The 17,151-nt window shown below is 47.3% G+C and overlaps 1 protein-coding gene across 2 annotated transcripts in view; it reads right to left on the reverse strand.

Moving 5' to 3' along the window:
• The window catches only part of LOC123492848 (fibroblast growth factor receptor-like 1), a 55,528-nt gene that overhangs the window by 13,873 nt on the left and 24,504 nt on the right, over positions 1–17,151 (reverse strand). For both annotated transcript variants that reach the window (XM_045226148.1, XM_045226146.1), the window contains one exon: positions 14,130–14,402. In XM_045226148.1, the coding sequence (XP_045082083.1) occupies positions 14,130–14,402 (273 nt within the window). The remainder of the gene's footprint in view (positions 1–14,129; positions 14,403–17,151) is intronic.

Genomic DNA, 17,151 nt, shown 5'->3' on the forward strand with positions numbered 1-17,151 from the left:
CAGAAAGATTTCTGGCTCCCAGGTGTCTTTTATACAGATGCGAGCTGATATTAGGAGCACACTCTTAAAGGGAGTGCTCCTAATCTCAGCTTGTTACCTGTATAAAAGACACCTGTCCACAGAAGCAATCAATCAATCAGATTCCAAACTCTCCACCATGGCCAAGACCAAAGAGCTCTCCAATGATGTCAGGGACAAGATTGTAGACATACACAAGGCTGGAATGGGCTACAAGACCATCGCCAAGCAGCTTGTTGAGAAGGTGACAACAGTTGGTGCGATTATTCGCAAATGGAAGAAACACAAAAGAACTGTCAATCTCCCTCGGTTTGGGGCTCCATGCAAGATCTCACCTTGTGGAGTTGCAATGATCATGAGAACGGTGAGGAATCAGCCCAGAACTACACGGGAGGATCTTGTCAATGATCTCAAGGCAGGTGGGACCATAGTCACCAAGAAAACAATTGGTAACACACTACGTCGTGAAGGACTGAAATCCTGCAGCGCCTGCAAGGTCCACCTGCTCAAGAAAGCACATATACAGGCCCGTCTGAAGTTTGCCAATGAACATCTGAATGATTCAGAGGAGAACTGGGTGAAAGTGTTGTGGTCAGATGAGACCAAAATCGAGCTCTTTGGCATCAACTCAACTCGCCGTGTTTGGAGGAGGAGGAATGCTGTCTATGACCCCAAGAACACCATCCCCACCGTCAAACATGGAGGTGGAAACATTATGCTTTGGGAGTGTTTTTCTTGTAAGGGGACAGGACAACTTCACCGCATCAAAGGGACGATGGACGGGGCCATGTACCGTCAAATCTTGGGTGAGAACCTCCTTCCCTCAGCCAGGGCATTGAAAATGGGTCGTGGATGGGTATTCCAGCATGACAATGACCCAAAACACCCGGCCAAGGCAACAAAGGAGTGGCTCAAGAAGAAGCACATTAAGGTCCTGGAGTGGCATAGCCAGTCTCCAGACCTTAATCCCATAAAAAATCTGTGGAGGGAGCTGAAGGTTCAAGTTGCCAAACGTCAGTCTCGAAACCTTAATGACTTGGAGAAGATCTGCAAAGAGGAGTGGGACAAAATCCCTCCTGAGATGTGTGCAAACCTGGTGGCCAACTACAAGAAACGTCTGACCTCTGTGATTGCCAACAAGGGTTTTTCCACCAAGTACTAAGTAATGTTTTGCAGAGGGGTCAAATACTTATTTCCCTCTTTAAAATGCAAATCAATTTATAACATTTTTGACATGCGTTTTTCTGGATTGCTTTGTTGTTATTCTGTCTCTCACTGTTCAAATAAACCTACCATTAAAATTATAGACTGATCATGTCTTTGTCAGTGGGCAAACGTACAAAATCAGCAGGGGATCAAATACTTTTTTCCCTCACTGTAAATACCTATGCTCAGCCTTCAACATCATAGTGCCCTCCAAGCTCATCACTAAGCTCAGGGCCCTGAGTCTGAACCCCTCCCTGTGCAGCTGGATCCTGGACTTCCTGACAGGCCGACCCCAAGTGGTGAAGGTAGGCAACAACACCTCCACCATGCTGATCCTCAACACGGGGGGCCCACAGGGGTGCGTGCTCAGCCCCCTTCTGTACTCCCTGTTCACCCATGACTGCGTGGCCACGTACGTCTCCAATTCAATCATCAAGTTTGCAGATGACACAACAGTGGTAAGCCTGATTACCAACAGCAATGAGACAGCCTACAGGGAGGAGGTGAGAGCCCTGGCGGAGTGGTGCCAGGAAAATAACCTCTCCCTCATCGTCAACAAAACGAAGGAGCTGATCATGGACTACAGGAGACAGCAGAGGGAGCACGGCCCCATCCACATCGACGAGGTGCAGTGGAGAGGGTCAAAAGCTTCAAGTTCCTCGGTGTACACATCACTGACAATCTGAAATGGTCCACCCACACAGACAGTGTGGTGAAGAAGGTGCAACAGTGAGGCTGAAGAAATTCGGTTTGGCCCTCAAGACCCTCACAAACTTCTACAGATGCACCATTGAGAGCATCCTGTCCGGCTGTATCACCGCCTGGTAAGGCAATTGAACCGTCCGCAACCGCAGGGCCCTCCAGTACAGGTGCATCACAGCTGGGACCGAGAGACTGGAAAAACAGCTTCTATCTCCAGACATTCAGACTGTTAAACAGTCACCACTAGCCAGCCTCCGCCCAGTACCCTGCCCTGAACCGTAATCACTGTTCTAGCTGGCTACCACCCGATACTCTATCCTGCACCTTAGAGACTGCTGCCCTATGTACATAGATTCATTGAACATTGGTCACTTTAATAATGTTTCCATACTGTTTTACCCACTTTATATGTACAGTTGAAGTCGGAAGTTTACATACACCTTAGCCAAATACATTTAAACTCAGTTTTTCACAATTCCTGACATTTAATCCTAGTAAAATATTCTATTATTATTATTATAAAAATTCCCTGTCTTAGGTCAGTTAGAATCGCCACTTTATTTTAAGAATGTGAAATGTCAGAATAATAGTAGAGAGAATTATATTATAATTATAGCCTTCCACAAGCTTCCCACAATAAGTTGGGTGAATTTTGGCCCATTCCTCCTGACAGAGATGGTGTAACTGAATCAGGTTTGTAGGTCTCCTTGCTCGCACACGCTTTTTCAGTACTGCCCACAGATTTTCTATAGGATTGAGGTCAGGGCTTTGTGATGGCCACTCCAATACCTTGACTTTGTTGTCCTTAAGCCATTTTGCCACAACTTTGGAAGTATGCTTGCGGTCATTGTCCATTTGGAAGACCCATTTGCGACCAAGCTTTAACTTCCTGACTGATGTCTTGAGATGTTGCTTCAAAATATCCACATAATTGTCCTTCCTCATGATGCCATCTATTTTGTGAAGTGCACCAGTCCCTCCTGCAGCAAAGCACCCCCACAGCATGATGCTGCCACCCCCGTGCTTCACGGTTGGGATGGTGTTTATACTTGCGTACTATTGTTTGTACAGATGAACGTGGTACCTTCAGGCGTTTGGAAATTGCTCCCAAGGATGAACCAGACTTGTGGAGGTCTACAAATTTTTTTCAGAGGTCTTGGCTGATTTCTTTTGATTTTTCCATGATGTCAAGCAAAGAGGCACTGAGTTTGAAGGTAGGCCTAGAAATACATCCACAGGTACACCTCCAATTGACTCAAATGATGTAAATTAGCCTATCAGAAGCTTCTAAAGCCATTACATCATTTTCTGGAATTTTCCAAGCTGTTTAAAGGCACAGTCAACTTAGTGTATGTAAACTTCTGACCCACCGGAATTGTGATACAGTGAATTATAAGTGAAATAATCTGTCTTTAAACAATTGTTGGAAAAATTACTTGTGTCGTGCACAAAGTAGATGTCCTAACCTACTTGCCAAAACTATAGTTTGTTAACAAGACATTTGTGGAGTGGTTAAAAAACGAGTTTTAATGACTCCAACCTAAGTGTATGTAAACTTCCGACTTAATAATAATAAATACAATAATATGCCATTTAGCAGACGCTTTTATCCAAAGCGACTTGTGCGCACACATTTTTACGTATGGGTGGTCCCGGGGATCGAACCCACTACCCTGGCGTTACAAGCGCCATGCTCTACCAATTGAGCTACAGAGGACCAGAGGACCATTCTAGTCATGGCTCATCCTATATAACTACTGCTGTACACACCTTTTCTATTCATATACTGTCCATACTGTCTTTACACCCCCCAAAAAACATCTGGATTATGTGTGTATTGTTTGTTTATTTTATATTGCTAGGTATTACTGCACTGTTGGAGCTAGGAACACAAGCATTAGGTATTACTGCACTGTTGGAGCTAGGAACACAAGCATTAGGTATTACTGCACTGTTGGAGCTAGAAACACAAGCATTAGGTATTACTGCACTGTTGGAGCTAGAAACACAAGCATTAGGTATTACTGCACTGTTGGAGCTAGAAACACAAGCATTAGGTATTACTGCACTGTTGGAGCTAGAAACACAAGCATTAGGTATTACTGCACTGTTGGAGCTAGAAACACAAGCATTAGGTATTACTGCACTGTTGGAGCTAGAAACACAAGCATTAGGTATTACTGCACTGTTGGAGCTAGGAACACAAGCATTAGGTATTACTGCACTGTTGGAGCTAGAAACACAAGCATTAGGTATTACTGCACTGTTGGAGCTAGAAACACAAGCATTATCTATTACTGCACTGTTGGAGCTAGAAACACAAGCATTAGGTATTACTGCACTGTTGGAGCTAGAAACACAAGCATTAGGTATTACTGCACTGTTGGAGCTAGAAACACAAGCATTAGGTATTACTGCACTGTTGGAGCTAGAAACACAAGCATTATCTATTACTGCACTGTTGGAGCTAGAAACACAAGCATTAGGTATTACTGCACTGTTGGAGCTAGGAACACAAGCATTAGGTATTACTGCACTGTTGGAGCTAGAAACACAAGCATTAGGTATTACTGCACTGTTGGAGCTAGGAACACAAGCATTAGGTATTACTGCACTGTTGGAGCTAGAAACACAAGCATTAGGTATTACTGCACTGTTGGAGCTAGAAACACAAGCATTAGGTATTACTGCACTGTTGGAGCTAGAAACACAAGCATTAGGTATTACTGCACTGTTGGAGCTAGAAACACAAGCATTAGGTATTACTGCACTGTTGGAGCTAGAAACACAAGCATTAGGTATTACTGCACTGTTGGAGCTAGAAACACAAGCATTAGGTATTACTGCACTGTTGGAGCTAGGAACACAAGCATTAGGTATTACTGCACTGTTGGAGCTAGAAACACAAGCATTAGGTATTACTGCACTGTTGGAGCTAGAAACACAAGCATTATCTATTACTGCACTGTTGGAGCTAGAAACACAAGCATTAGGTATTACTGCACTGTTGGAGCTAGAAACACAAGCATTAGGTATTACTGCACTATTGGAGCTAGAAACACAAGCATTAGGTATTACTGCACTGTTGGAGCTAGGAACACAAGCATTAGGTATTACTGCACTGTTGGAGCTAGGAACACAAGCATTAGGTATTACTGCACTGTTGGAGCTAGAAACACAAGCATTAGGTATTACTGCACTGTTGGAGCTAGAAACACAAGCATTAGGTATTACTGCACTGTTGGAGCTAGAAACACAAGCATTAGGTATTACTGCACTGTTGGAGCTAGAAACACAAGCATTAGGTATTACTGCACTGTTGGAGCTAGAAACACAAGCATTAGGTATTACTGCACTGTTGGAGCTAGAAACACAAGCATTAGGTATTACTGCACTGTTGGAGCTAGAAACACAAGCATTAGGTATTACTGCACTGTTGGAGCTAGAAACACAAGCATTAGGTATTACTGCACTGTTGGAGCTAGAAACACAAGCATTGGGTATTACTGCACTGTTGGAGCTAGGAACACAAGCATTAGGTATTACTGCACTGTTGGAGCTAGAAACACAAGCATTAGGTATTACTGCACTGTTGGAGCTAGAAACACAAGCATTATCTATTACTGCACTGTTGGAGCTAGAAACACAAGCATTAGGTATTACTGCACTGTTGGAGCTAGAAACACAAGCATTAGGTATTACTGCACTATTGGAGCTAGAAACACAAGCATTAGGTATTACTGCACTGTTGGAGCTAGGAACACAAGCATTAGGTATTACTGCACTGTTGGAGCTAGGAACACAAGCATTAGGTATTACTGCACTGTTGGAGCTAGAAACACAAGCATTAGGTATTACTGCACTGTTGGAGCTAGAAACACAAGCATTAGGTATTACTGCACTGTTGGAGCTAGAAACACAAGCATTAGGTATTACTGCACTGTTGGAGCTAGAAACACAAGCATTAGGTATTACTGCACTGTTGGAGCTAGAAACACAAGCATTAGGTATTACTGCACTGTTGGAGCTAGAAACACAAGCATTAGGTATTACTGCACTGTTGGAGCTAGAAACACAAGCATTAGGTATTACTGCACTGTTGGAGCTAGAAACACAAGCATTAGGTATTACTGCACTGTTGGAGCTAGAAACACAAGCATTGGGTATTACTGCACTGTTGGAGCTAGGAACACAAGCATTTCGCTCCACCTGCGATAATATCTGCAAATCTGTGTATGCGACCAATAAACGTTGATTTGATTAAAACATACCACGTAGATGCAAAAACGCAAGTCAAGAGCACATCTAATACCTATGGGGTAATTTTATCCTGCCACTATTGTGGGAAAAATATGTTTCTATTTATTGGTGTGTGCAGACAAGCACAAATAAAAAGTATTTCAGTGAGATTGTGGTTTATGTGTTTAAGAAAGAGCTTTAAATGACTGTTATCTCACTCTGGCTTACAGCCAAATGATCACACCAAGTCATCAAGGGCCAAGAATAGAGTATTAGCCAAATTATGGGATAAAATGACATTTCTAGTACAAGCATGCTGTACTAGTCAGTGTGTTGCAGGCTTGCAGCAATCATTCAATAAAAGGGATCGCAACATGAGGTTAGACTTGCCTCTCTGCCTGTGCTTGCTCTGAGGAGGAGTTGATAACATTAGAGGCTTGTTGATGATGATGACTCCAGGTGATATTGAATGTCACCAAATACCTCTGTGTTGACTACTGAAGTCTGTCTGGAGTTTCCCTGTCTGTCTGTTGTACTGCAGTCTGACATACAGTACCAGTCAAAAGTTTGGACACACCTACTCATTCCAGGGTTTTTCTTAATTTTTACTAATTTCTACATTGTAGAATAATAGTGAAGACATCAAAACTATGAAATAACACATATGGAATCATGTAGTAACCAAGAAAGTGTTAAACAAATCAAAATGTATGTTATATTTGAGATTCTTCAAAGTAGCCACCCTTTGCCTTGATGACAGCTTTGCACACTCTTGGCATTCTCTCAACCAGCTTCATGAGGTAGTCACCTGGAATGCATTTCAATTTGTGGAATTTCTTTCCTTCTTAATGCGTTTGAGCCAATCAGTTGTGTTGTGACAAGGTAGGGGTGGTATACAGAAGATAGCTCTATTTGGTAAAAGACCAAGTCCATATTATGGCAAAAATAAGCAAAGAGAAATGACAGTCCATCATTACTTTAAGACATGAAGGTCAGTCAAAATTTCAAGAACTTTGAACGTTTCTTCAAGTGCAGTCGCAAAAACCATGATGAAGCTGTGATGAAACTGGCTCTCATGAGGACCGCCACAGGAAAGGAAGACCCAGAGTTACCTCTGCTGCAGAGGATAAGTTCATTAGAGTTAACTGCACCTCAGATTGCAGGCCAAATAATTGCTTCACAAAGTTCAAGTAACAGACACATCTCAACATCAACTGTTCAGAGGAGACTGTGTGAATCAGGCCTTCATGGTCGAATTGCTGGAAAGAAACCACTACTAAAGGACACCAATAAGAAGAAGAGACTTGCTTGGGCCAAGAAACACAAGCAATGGACATTAGACCGGTGGAAATCTGTCCTTTGGTCTGATGAGTCCCAATTTGAGATTTTTGATTCCAACCGCCGTGTCTTTGTGAGACACAGAGTAGGTGAACGGATGATCTCCGCATGTGTGGTTCCCACCATGAAGCATGGAGGAGGAGGTGTGATGGTGTGGGGGTGCTTTGCTGTTGACACTGTCTGTGATTTATTTAGAATTCAAGGCACACTTAACCAGCATGGCTACCACAGCATTCTGCAGCGATACGCCATCCCATCTGGTTTGCGCTTAGTGGGACTATCATCTGTTTTTCAACAGGACAACGACCCAAAACACACCTCCAGGCTGTGTAATGTCTATTTGATCAAGAAGGAGAGTGATGGAGTGCTGCATCAGATGACCTGGCTTCCACAATCACCCGACCTCAACCCAATTGAGATGGTTTGGGATAAGTTGGACCGCAGAGTGAAGGAAAAGCAGCCAACAAGTGCTCAGCACATGTGGGAACTCCTTCAAGACTGTTGGAAAAGCATTCCTCATGAAGCTGGTTGAGAGAATGCCAAGAGTGTGCAAAGCTGTCATCAAGGCAAAGGGTGGCTACCTTGAAGAATCTAAAATCTAAAATATATGTTGATTTGTTTAACACTTTTTTGGTTACTACATGATTCCATATGTGTTATTTCATAGTTTTGATGTCTTCACTATTATACAAAATAGTAAAAATAAAGAAAAACCCTGGAATGAGTAGGTGTGTCCAAACTTTTGACTGGTACTGTACATCATAGTGTTTCTGTTGCAGGGGAGGACCTGAGTGGAACAAGTCAGGGGCCTCGGAGGGGTCACTAGAGGTTTTTATACCCTGTTTAAACTTAATGCAACAGATCGAATTTGTCAACATCACATCCTCTGCTTTGTCTCACAAACTCACAAGAAGTATAAGCCATCATCAGCCCCTTCACAAATGGCCCTGAGTCCCTGTACTTCTACATATAGTGAACCTCTGAGTTCAGCCTCGTGCACACCGGTTGCGTCAAACTGTATGCGTTCCGGCGGAAGTCCATTCATTTCATTGGCAGGCAATCCGCACTGCTGCGACTCATCTGCCGGACTAGGCTTCTAACTTTTGCGTTGCTTTGCCTTGCGGTATCAGACACGGAAGTAGATAGACCACCTAAGAAGTTGCTAATATGTAGTGTGATTTCTTTTTGTTGTGATGCGGCACATGGATTGTGAAGACTACGTAAAATGTACCGTACGGCAATGTAATGATGCAACCTGTGTGCACGCGGCGTTCTAGCCCCTGTTTTGTTCCAGGGCTGTTTTGGGGCCATTGTTAGTTAATGACTTCAGTAAGACATCAGCACAGTGAGTCCCGGGGGTAGCCAGGGCACTATAACTCAGTTCCACATGAAAGCAGCATGCTACCTTCACTCCCCACTCAGGGAGGCTGGAGGAAGGGATGAGGGAGGGAGGGATGAGGGAGGCCCTGCTCAGAGCTCCAACATGATGACGAGGACAAAGGGGAGGAGGTCTACAGAGGTCGACCAGGGGAGGAGGTCTACAGAGGTCGACCAGGGGAGGAGGTCCACAGAGGTCGACCAGGGGAGGAGGTCCACAGAGGTCGACCAGGGGAGGAGGTCAACAGAGGTCGACCATGGGATGAGGTCCACAGAGGTCGACCAGGGGAGGAGGTCAACAGAGGTCGACCAGGGGAGGAGGTCTACAGAGGTCGACCAGGGGAGGAGGTCCACAGAGGTCGACCAGGGGAGGAGGTCCACAGAGGTCGACCAGGGGAGGAGGTCAACAGAGGTCGACCAAGGGAGGAGGTCTACAGAGGTCGACCAGGGGAGGAGGTCTACAGAGGTCGACCAGGGGAGTAGGTCCACAGAGGTCGACCAGGGGAGGAGGTCCACAGAGGTCGACCAGGGGAGGAGGTCAACAGAGGTCGGCCAAGGGAGGAAGTCCACAAAGGTCGACCAGGGGAGGAGTCCAACAGAGGTCGACCAGGGGAGGTGGTCCACAGAGGTCGACCAGGGGAGGAGGGTCCACAGAGGTCGGACCAGGGGAGTAGGTCCACAGAGGTCGACCAAGGGAGGAAGTCCACAAAGGTCGACCAGGGGAGGAGTCCAACAGAGGTCGACCAGGGGAGGTGGTCCACAGAGGTCGACCAGGGGAGGAGGTCCACAGAGGTCGACCAGGGGAGGAGGTCAACAGAGGTCGACCAAGGGAGGAAGTCCACAAAGGTCGACCAGGGGAGGAGTCCAACAGAGGTCGACCAGGGGAGGTGGTCCACAGAGGTCGACCAGGGGAGGAGGTCCACAGAGGTCGACCAGGGGAGGAGGTCAACAGAGGTCGACCAAGGGAGGAAGTCCACAAAGGTCGACCAGGGAGGAGTCCAACAGAGGTCGACCAGGGAGGTGGTCCACAGAGGTCGACCAGGAGGAGGTCCACAGAGGTCGACCATGGGATGAGGTCCACAGAGGTCGACCAGGGCCAGTTCAACCATTAACGGAGTCATTAACCCTCCTCCTCCCACACACACACACACACACACACACACACACACACACACACACACACACACACACACACACACACACACACACACACACACACACACACACACACACACACACACACACACAGAGTGGCTGCTATCCTCACCAGGGCCAGTTCAACCATCTAAGTCATTAACGGAGTCATTAACCCTCCATCCTCCTCCCAACCACACACCCACCCACACACACACACACACACACACACACACACACACACACACACACACACACACACACACACACACACACACACACACACACACACACACACACACACACACACACAGAGTGGCTGCTATCCTCACCAGGGCCAGTTAAACCATCTCAGTCATTAACGGAGTCATTAACCCTCCATCCTCCTCCCACACCCACCCACCCACACACACAGAGTGGCTGCTAATCTCACCGACCCCATGATTCATGGACCAGGCCGACCGAGGCACAGCAAGGGCCGGGGGCTTCATGCTCGCGCCTCTCCTCACAACTCCTCAGAGCCTTTCAGCATCACTGGACCAGAGCAGATTTATAGTGGTGCAGGCAGCAGGTCGTCTAGTGGTGCAAGTCATCTAGTGATGCAGGTCGTCTAGTGGTGCAGGTCATCTAGTGGTGCAGGTCGTCTAGTGGTGCAAGTCATCTAGTGATGCAGGTCGTCTAGTGGTGCAGGTCGTCTAGTGGTGCAGGTCGTCTAGTGGTGCAGGTCATCTAGTGGTGCAGGTCATCTAGTGGTGCAGGTCGTCTAGTGGTGCAGGTCGTCTAGTGGTGCAGGTCATCTAGTGGTGCAGGTCATCTAGTGGTTAGTCTATTACCAGTCTATTACCAGTGTTGAGGAGTGGTCTGGCAGAGAATGCCCTGGTCCACAGTCCCCCATCAGCCATCCGTCCTCAAGCTCAACCAGAAGGATTTCACAACAGCTACACCCCCAAAACCCTCTACATCCCCCCAAAACCCTCTACACCCCCCCCCAAACTTCTACAACCCATCAAAAATCTATACACCCCCCCGAACCCTCTACACCCTCCCCACAACCCTCTACACCCTCCCCACAACCCTCTTTACCCCCACCAAAATCCTCTACACCCCCCAAAAACCCTCTAAATCCCCCCAAAACCCTCTACACCCCCACCCAAACACTCTACACCCCCAGAACTCTCTACACCCCCCTCTACAACCCTCTACACCCCCCCACAAAACCCTCTACACCCCCCACCAAAACCCTCTACACCCCCCACCAAAACCCTCTACACCTCCCACCAAAACCCTCTACACCCCCCACCAAAACCCCCATACACCCCCCACCAAAACCATCTACACCCCCAAAAACCTCTACACCCTCCCCACAACCCTCTACACCCTCTTCACAACCCTCTGCACCCTCCCCACAACCCTCTACACCCTCCCCACAACCCTCTTTACCCCCCCACCAAAATCCTCTACACCCCCCAAAAACCCTCTACACCCCCTCAAAACCCTCTACACCCCCAGAACTCTCTACACCCCCTCTACAACCCTCTACACCCCCCAAAAAACCTATACACCCCCCCAAAAAAGCCTCTACACCCCCCACCAAAACCCTCTACACCACCCCAAAAACCCTCTACACCCCCCAAAACCCTCTACACCCCCCAAAAACCTCTACACCCCACAACAAAACCTCTACACCCCCACCAAAACCCTCTACACCCTCCCCACAACCCTCTACACCCCCCAAAAACCCTCTACATCCCCCCAAACCCTCTATACCCCCCAAAACCCTCTACACCCCCAAACCCTCTACACCCCCCCAAAACCCTCTATACCCCCCAAAACCCTCTACACCCCTCCACCAAAACCCTCTACACCCCCCAAAACCCTCTACACCCCCCACCAAAACTCTCTACACTCCCCACCAAAACACTCTACACTCCCCACCAAAACCCTCTACACCCCCCAAAAAACCTCTACACTCCCCCCAAAAAACCTATACACCCGCCAAAAACCTCTACACCCCCCAAAAACCTCTACACCCCACCAAAGCCGTCTACACCCTCCCCACAACCCTCTACACACCCCCACCAAAACCGTCTACACCCTCCCCAAAACCCTCTACACCCCCCACCAAAATCCTCTACACCCCCAAAAACCCTCTACATCCCCCCAAAACCCTCTACACCCCCCACCAGAACCCTCTACACCACCCCAAAAACCCTCTACACCCCTCACCAAAACCCTCTACACCCCCCAAAACCCTCTACACCCCCAAAAACCTCTACACCCCACAAAAAAACCTCTACACCCCCCACCAAAACCCTCTACACCCTCCCCACAACCCTCTACACCCCCCAAAACCCTCTACATCCCCCAAACCCTCTACACCCCCTCAAAACCCTCTACACCCCCCAAAACCCTCTACACCCCCCACAAAACCCTCTACACCCCCCCAAAACCCTCTATACCCCCCCAAAACCCTCTACACCCCCCACAAAACCCTCTACACCCCCCCACAAAACCCTCTACACCCCTCCACCAAAACCGTCAACACCCTCCCCAAAACCCTCTACACCCCCACCAAAATCCTCTACACCCCCAAAAAACCCTCTACATCCCCCAAAACCCTCTACACCCCCGCCAGAACCCTCTACACCCCCTCTACACCCCCCACAAACCCTCTACACCCCCCCCACAAAACCCTCTACACTCCCCCCAAAAAACCTATACACCCGCCAAAAACCTCTACACCCGCCCAAAAACCTCTACACCCCACCAAAACCGTCAACACCCTCCCCAAAACCCTCTACACCCCCCACCAAAATCCTCTACACCCCCAAAAACCCTCTACATCCCCCCAAAACCCTCTACACCCCCCGCCAGAACCCTCTACACCCCCCTCTACACCCCCCCACAAACCCTCTACACCCCCCCCACAAAACCCTCTACACCTCTCCACCAAAACCCTCTACACCCCCCCAAAACCTCTACACCCTCCCAAAAACTTCAACACACCCCCAAAAAAAACTCTACACCCCCACCAAACCCCTCTACACCCCCCAAAACCCTCTACACCCCCCACCAAAACCCTATACACCCCCCCAAAAAAAACTCTACACCCCCCACCAAAACCCTCTACACCCCCAAAAAACCATCTACACCCCCCCAAACCCCGCCCCCCCCATACGCTCTACACCCCCCACCTCTACCCCCCTCCAACCACCTTCCAGAGTTCACTCTTTTACCACACAACCTCACACACTGACACACAGGCAACATACTCCTTTACTGCCTTCGCTCTTCCATTAATTTCTCATTGTGTCAGAGTTGCTGAAACCCCCGACAGTGTGGGTAAAATAAGGAACACTGGATGAAGTTACCGGCACTATAAACAAGTACCAGGGTGCAGTGTGACAGGAGTAGCACGTAAAGAAGCCTCTCTTTGTTCTCCTGAGGTTTGATATGAAACCTGAAAGAGGAGCTGCTGGGGTTCTGTAATGCTAACAAGTCATAAATTGTCATTGTTACAACGCCCACGTAAATAAAACCATATTCTTTTAATAGCGCCAGGGCTGCTAGTCCTGTCAAATATAATCACATCTAGGGGATAACGTGAGGGCAGTAGGCCTCCTGCATTACAATCCCTCTTTATAGGCGACATACAGGCCATGTGACTCTGGAGCATCAAGGCTAGAAGGTCACACTACCAGACCAAGGTCCTGGGGAAATGTTGTCGTCATCTAATATGCACAATATCTCATAGTAACATTTCAGGGAGTAGGTCAGATATGGACTCATTTAGTTTATTGGCTGAGGTATGAGAGAATATAGAGAGGTATTTGCATTCATTAAATAATGTTTGCCAATGACTGCATTTAGTGTCTCAACTCTTTCTGTGGTCCACAATGTGGCTTTTAAAATCTGTATTTTGTACGGTCAACTATTGTATCATTGTGGAGTTGCACTTGAATACATTTTATAACTCTTTATAACTCTTCATTAAAGGAGTTGAAGGTAATTGGAACATAAGGCATGATGTGTGTATGTATTATTTGTATTTACAGTATGTGTATGATTTACAAGGGTGGACACTGACTATGGATGAAGTCCCTCCCTGGCATTACCCATGATGATGAGGGTGTAGTTGAGAATGATACTTCCGAAGCCGTTGGTGGCGCGGCACACGTACACCCCTGCGTCTCCCAGCTCCACCTCTTTGATCTTCAAGCTCTGTTTCAGCACCCGGTAGCGGCTCCAGCCTGGGTGGACGTTACGCCCGTCCTTCACCCACAGCACCAGGGGAGGAGGGTCACCCTCTACGGGGCACACAAGACGCACCGTCCGTCCCAGCCTGGCCATCTGACGCTCCTCCACCTGACGACTCACCCACGGTGGACCTGGGAGGAGCAGAGAGAGGGGCAGAGAACGGTCATGTTCAGTTCCACTAAGTTCTTTTTTCTCTACAGCTTTCCTTTCTAAATATAAACCCTGTGTCACATTGGATCCACTGGGCTTCTGCCTCTGCATTGCTTGCCCTTTTATTTATTTTTTATTTTTTTACCTTTATTTAACTTTGACAACTGATGTAAAAATAGCTTTTTAAAATAAATGTGATTGATTGGCTGATTGATCAAGTTGTTATGGAGTATAATCACAAACAAACTTAATCATTTACCTATCAGTTTACAGGTAATAGTTTTATGAATAACTTATTCATCAGAGTTAGTCGCCAGACCTGGGCATCTAGTAAGACAGACTAAAGTTCTGCTCATGGATATTATACAGTAGCCTGCAGTGGACAGGATCCATGTTTGAATCATGCTCCAAATTGCCATGACGCCGGTCAAGCCGCTCTATTCATACATTGAAGATTATCTTTGGAGTCATAGCATAGTTTCCTTTCATATTTTGCACAACTTTTCATTCCATTTCCATGTTATTCTATCAATGGGTCTTGTGTATTTGCTGGCTAAATCATTTATATCAACTGAATATAATTCCACCATTCAAGAATAGTCAGTACTGTATGCTTCATTTGCTGCTTAATTCAAACACACAAAGATATTTTACTGCACCTTGTAAAATTTTTTAAACTCTGTCTATCATATGAAACATTCTATTCATTCTGTTGCCGCTGGCAACACAGGGTCGAATGACCTTGGGAAGGTGAGCCAGACGAACCATGGAAAATATAATGGAATTAGAATTGCAGAACAGAGACCTGCTTCCCCCTAACTAACACTGGCCTGCCGTGTCTCAGTCAACTACTGTCTGACTCTGAGGGGGGCCATGTGTCACCTTCACTCCACACACACGCACACACACCCCACAAACTGTACGTGTCCAGGCCCACAGACACAGATAGGCCTTGTGTGAGAAGGCCTGTATAGAACTGGGTCAGGCTACCCCAAGGGAACATTCCTATCAGCAAAACAAACCAACTTGGGTCCACCCAAAGTCCACTCAAAAACATAACCCTTCTCAAGAAGAGCGAGGGGCAACTTCAGGGACGTTAACTCAACTATTTGACGGGGAATTTCTTGCCTTTTTTCTGTACGGTCCTTGCGTGCACAACGTTCTTTTCATCCTGTTTGTTCAGCGCCCCGAGACTCCCATGAGAGCTCCCTTTCCATTTCCTCTGGCCCTCCTGCGCTGCCTCAGAACTGGAGCCCGGTTATGTGTGTGTGTTGGACGGCAGTGCTCATTCATGCCTGGAACTGTCACATCCTGTAGCTGTACCAGCAGCTGCTGTGAGAACTGCCAAGATTATGGAAATTTAAAAATTATTTTTCTCTCTTTCTCTCTCTCTCTGCGCTACACATCTCTGTGTAGGAGTGAAGTGTTTTCACCTGGAGTCTACTGGTTGCCATCCAGGAAAGTGCCAGAAGAAAAAGATTGTTTTGGAGCCGGAATTAAATTACAGCACATTCCAGAATGTTAGACCGATACGGTTTCACTGCACCAAGTATGGAATCAAAATTCCCCCGTCTCCATGAATAGAACAAAAGGTTGACCATAAAGACCTATTTCAGGAGGTTTGAATGTTAACACAGCATTCTGCCATAAACGGATCATTACATTGACCACTAATTCACCTTACTGGGAAAACGGTTGGCTTCAAGACATTCAATAGTAAGATATGACTTAGTATTGGTAGTTGAAATATCTGGGTGGATCCATGGAGGCTTCATTGAAACAGCCTGGCAATATCTGGGTGGATCCATGGAGGTCTCATTGAAACAGCCTGGCAATATCTGGGTGGATCCATGGAGGTCTCATTGAAACAGCCTGGCTGCCAGTAAGTCAGGCAGCACCAGATGAGAGTGAGACCAAGAGGCTGAAGTAAAGAGCCTTCCTTCTCCCCGATCTGATCCACCAGCCTTCTCCATCGCATGTGGTGCCGCTCACTCACAATCACACACAACCGGGGAGAGGTGGAATGAAAGACAGGAGAGGAGGAGGAGAGTAGAGGGGGGTCTGTCAGTCAGTCAGGCTGGTTGGTCCCGTCATTACATTTACATTTTAGATTTTAGTCATTTAGCAGACGCTCTTATCCAGAGCGACTTACAGGAGGAATTAGGGTTAAGTGCCTTGCTCAAGGGCACATTAACGTCATTTAGCAGACGCTCTTAGCCAGAGCGACTCATTAAATTGGTGCGTTCACCTCTATAGCCAGTGGGATAACCACTTTACAATTTGGGGGGTTAGAAGGAATACTTTATCCTATCCCAGGTATTCCTTAAAGAGGTGGGGTTTCAAATGTCTCCGGAAGGTGGTGAGTGACTCCGCTGTCCTGGCGTCGTGAGGGACTTGTTCCACCATTGGGGTGCCAGAGCAGCGAACAGTTTTGACTGGGCTGAGGCGGGAGCTATGCTTCCGCAGAGGAAGGGAGCCAGCAGGCCAGAGGTGGATGAACGCAATGCCCTCGTTTGGGTGTAGGGACTGATCAGAGCCTGAAGGTACAGAGGTGCCCGTTCCCCTCACTGCTCCATAGGCAAGCACCATGGTCTTGTAGCGGATGCGAGCTTCAACTGGAAGCCAGTGGAGTGTGCGGGAGGAGAGGGTGACGTGAGAGAACTTGGGAAGGTTGAACACCAGACAGGCTGCGGCATTCTGGATGAGTTGTAGGGGTTTAATGGCACAGGC

Source organism: Coregonus clupeaformis, chromosome 2 (assembly GCF_020615455.1).
Source record: "Coregonus clupeaformis isolate EN_2021a chromosome 2, ASM2061545v1, whole genome shotgun sequence".
Lineage (NCBI taxonomy): Eukaryota > Metazoa > Chordata > Actinopteri > Salmoniformes > Salmonidae > Coregonus > Coregonus clupeaformis.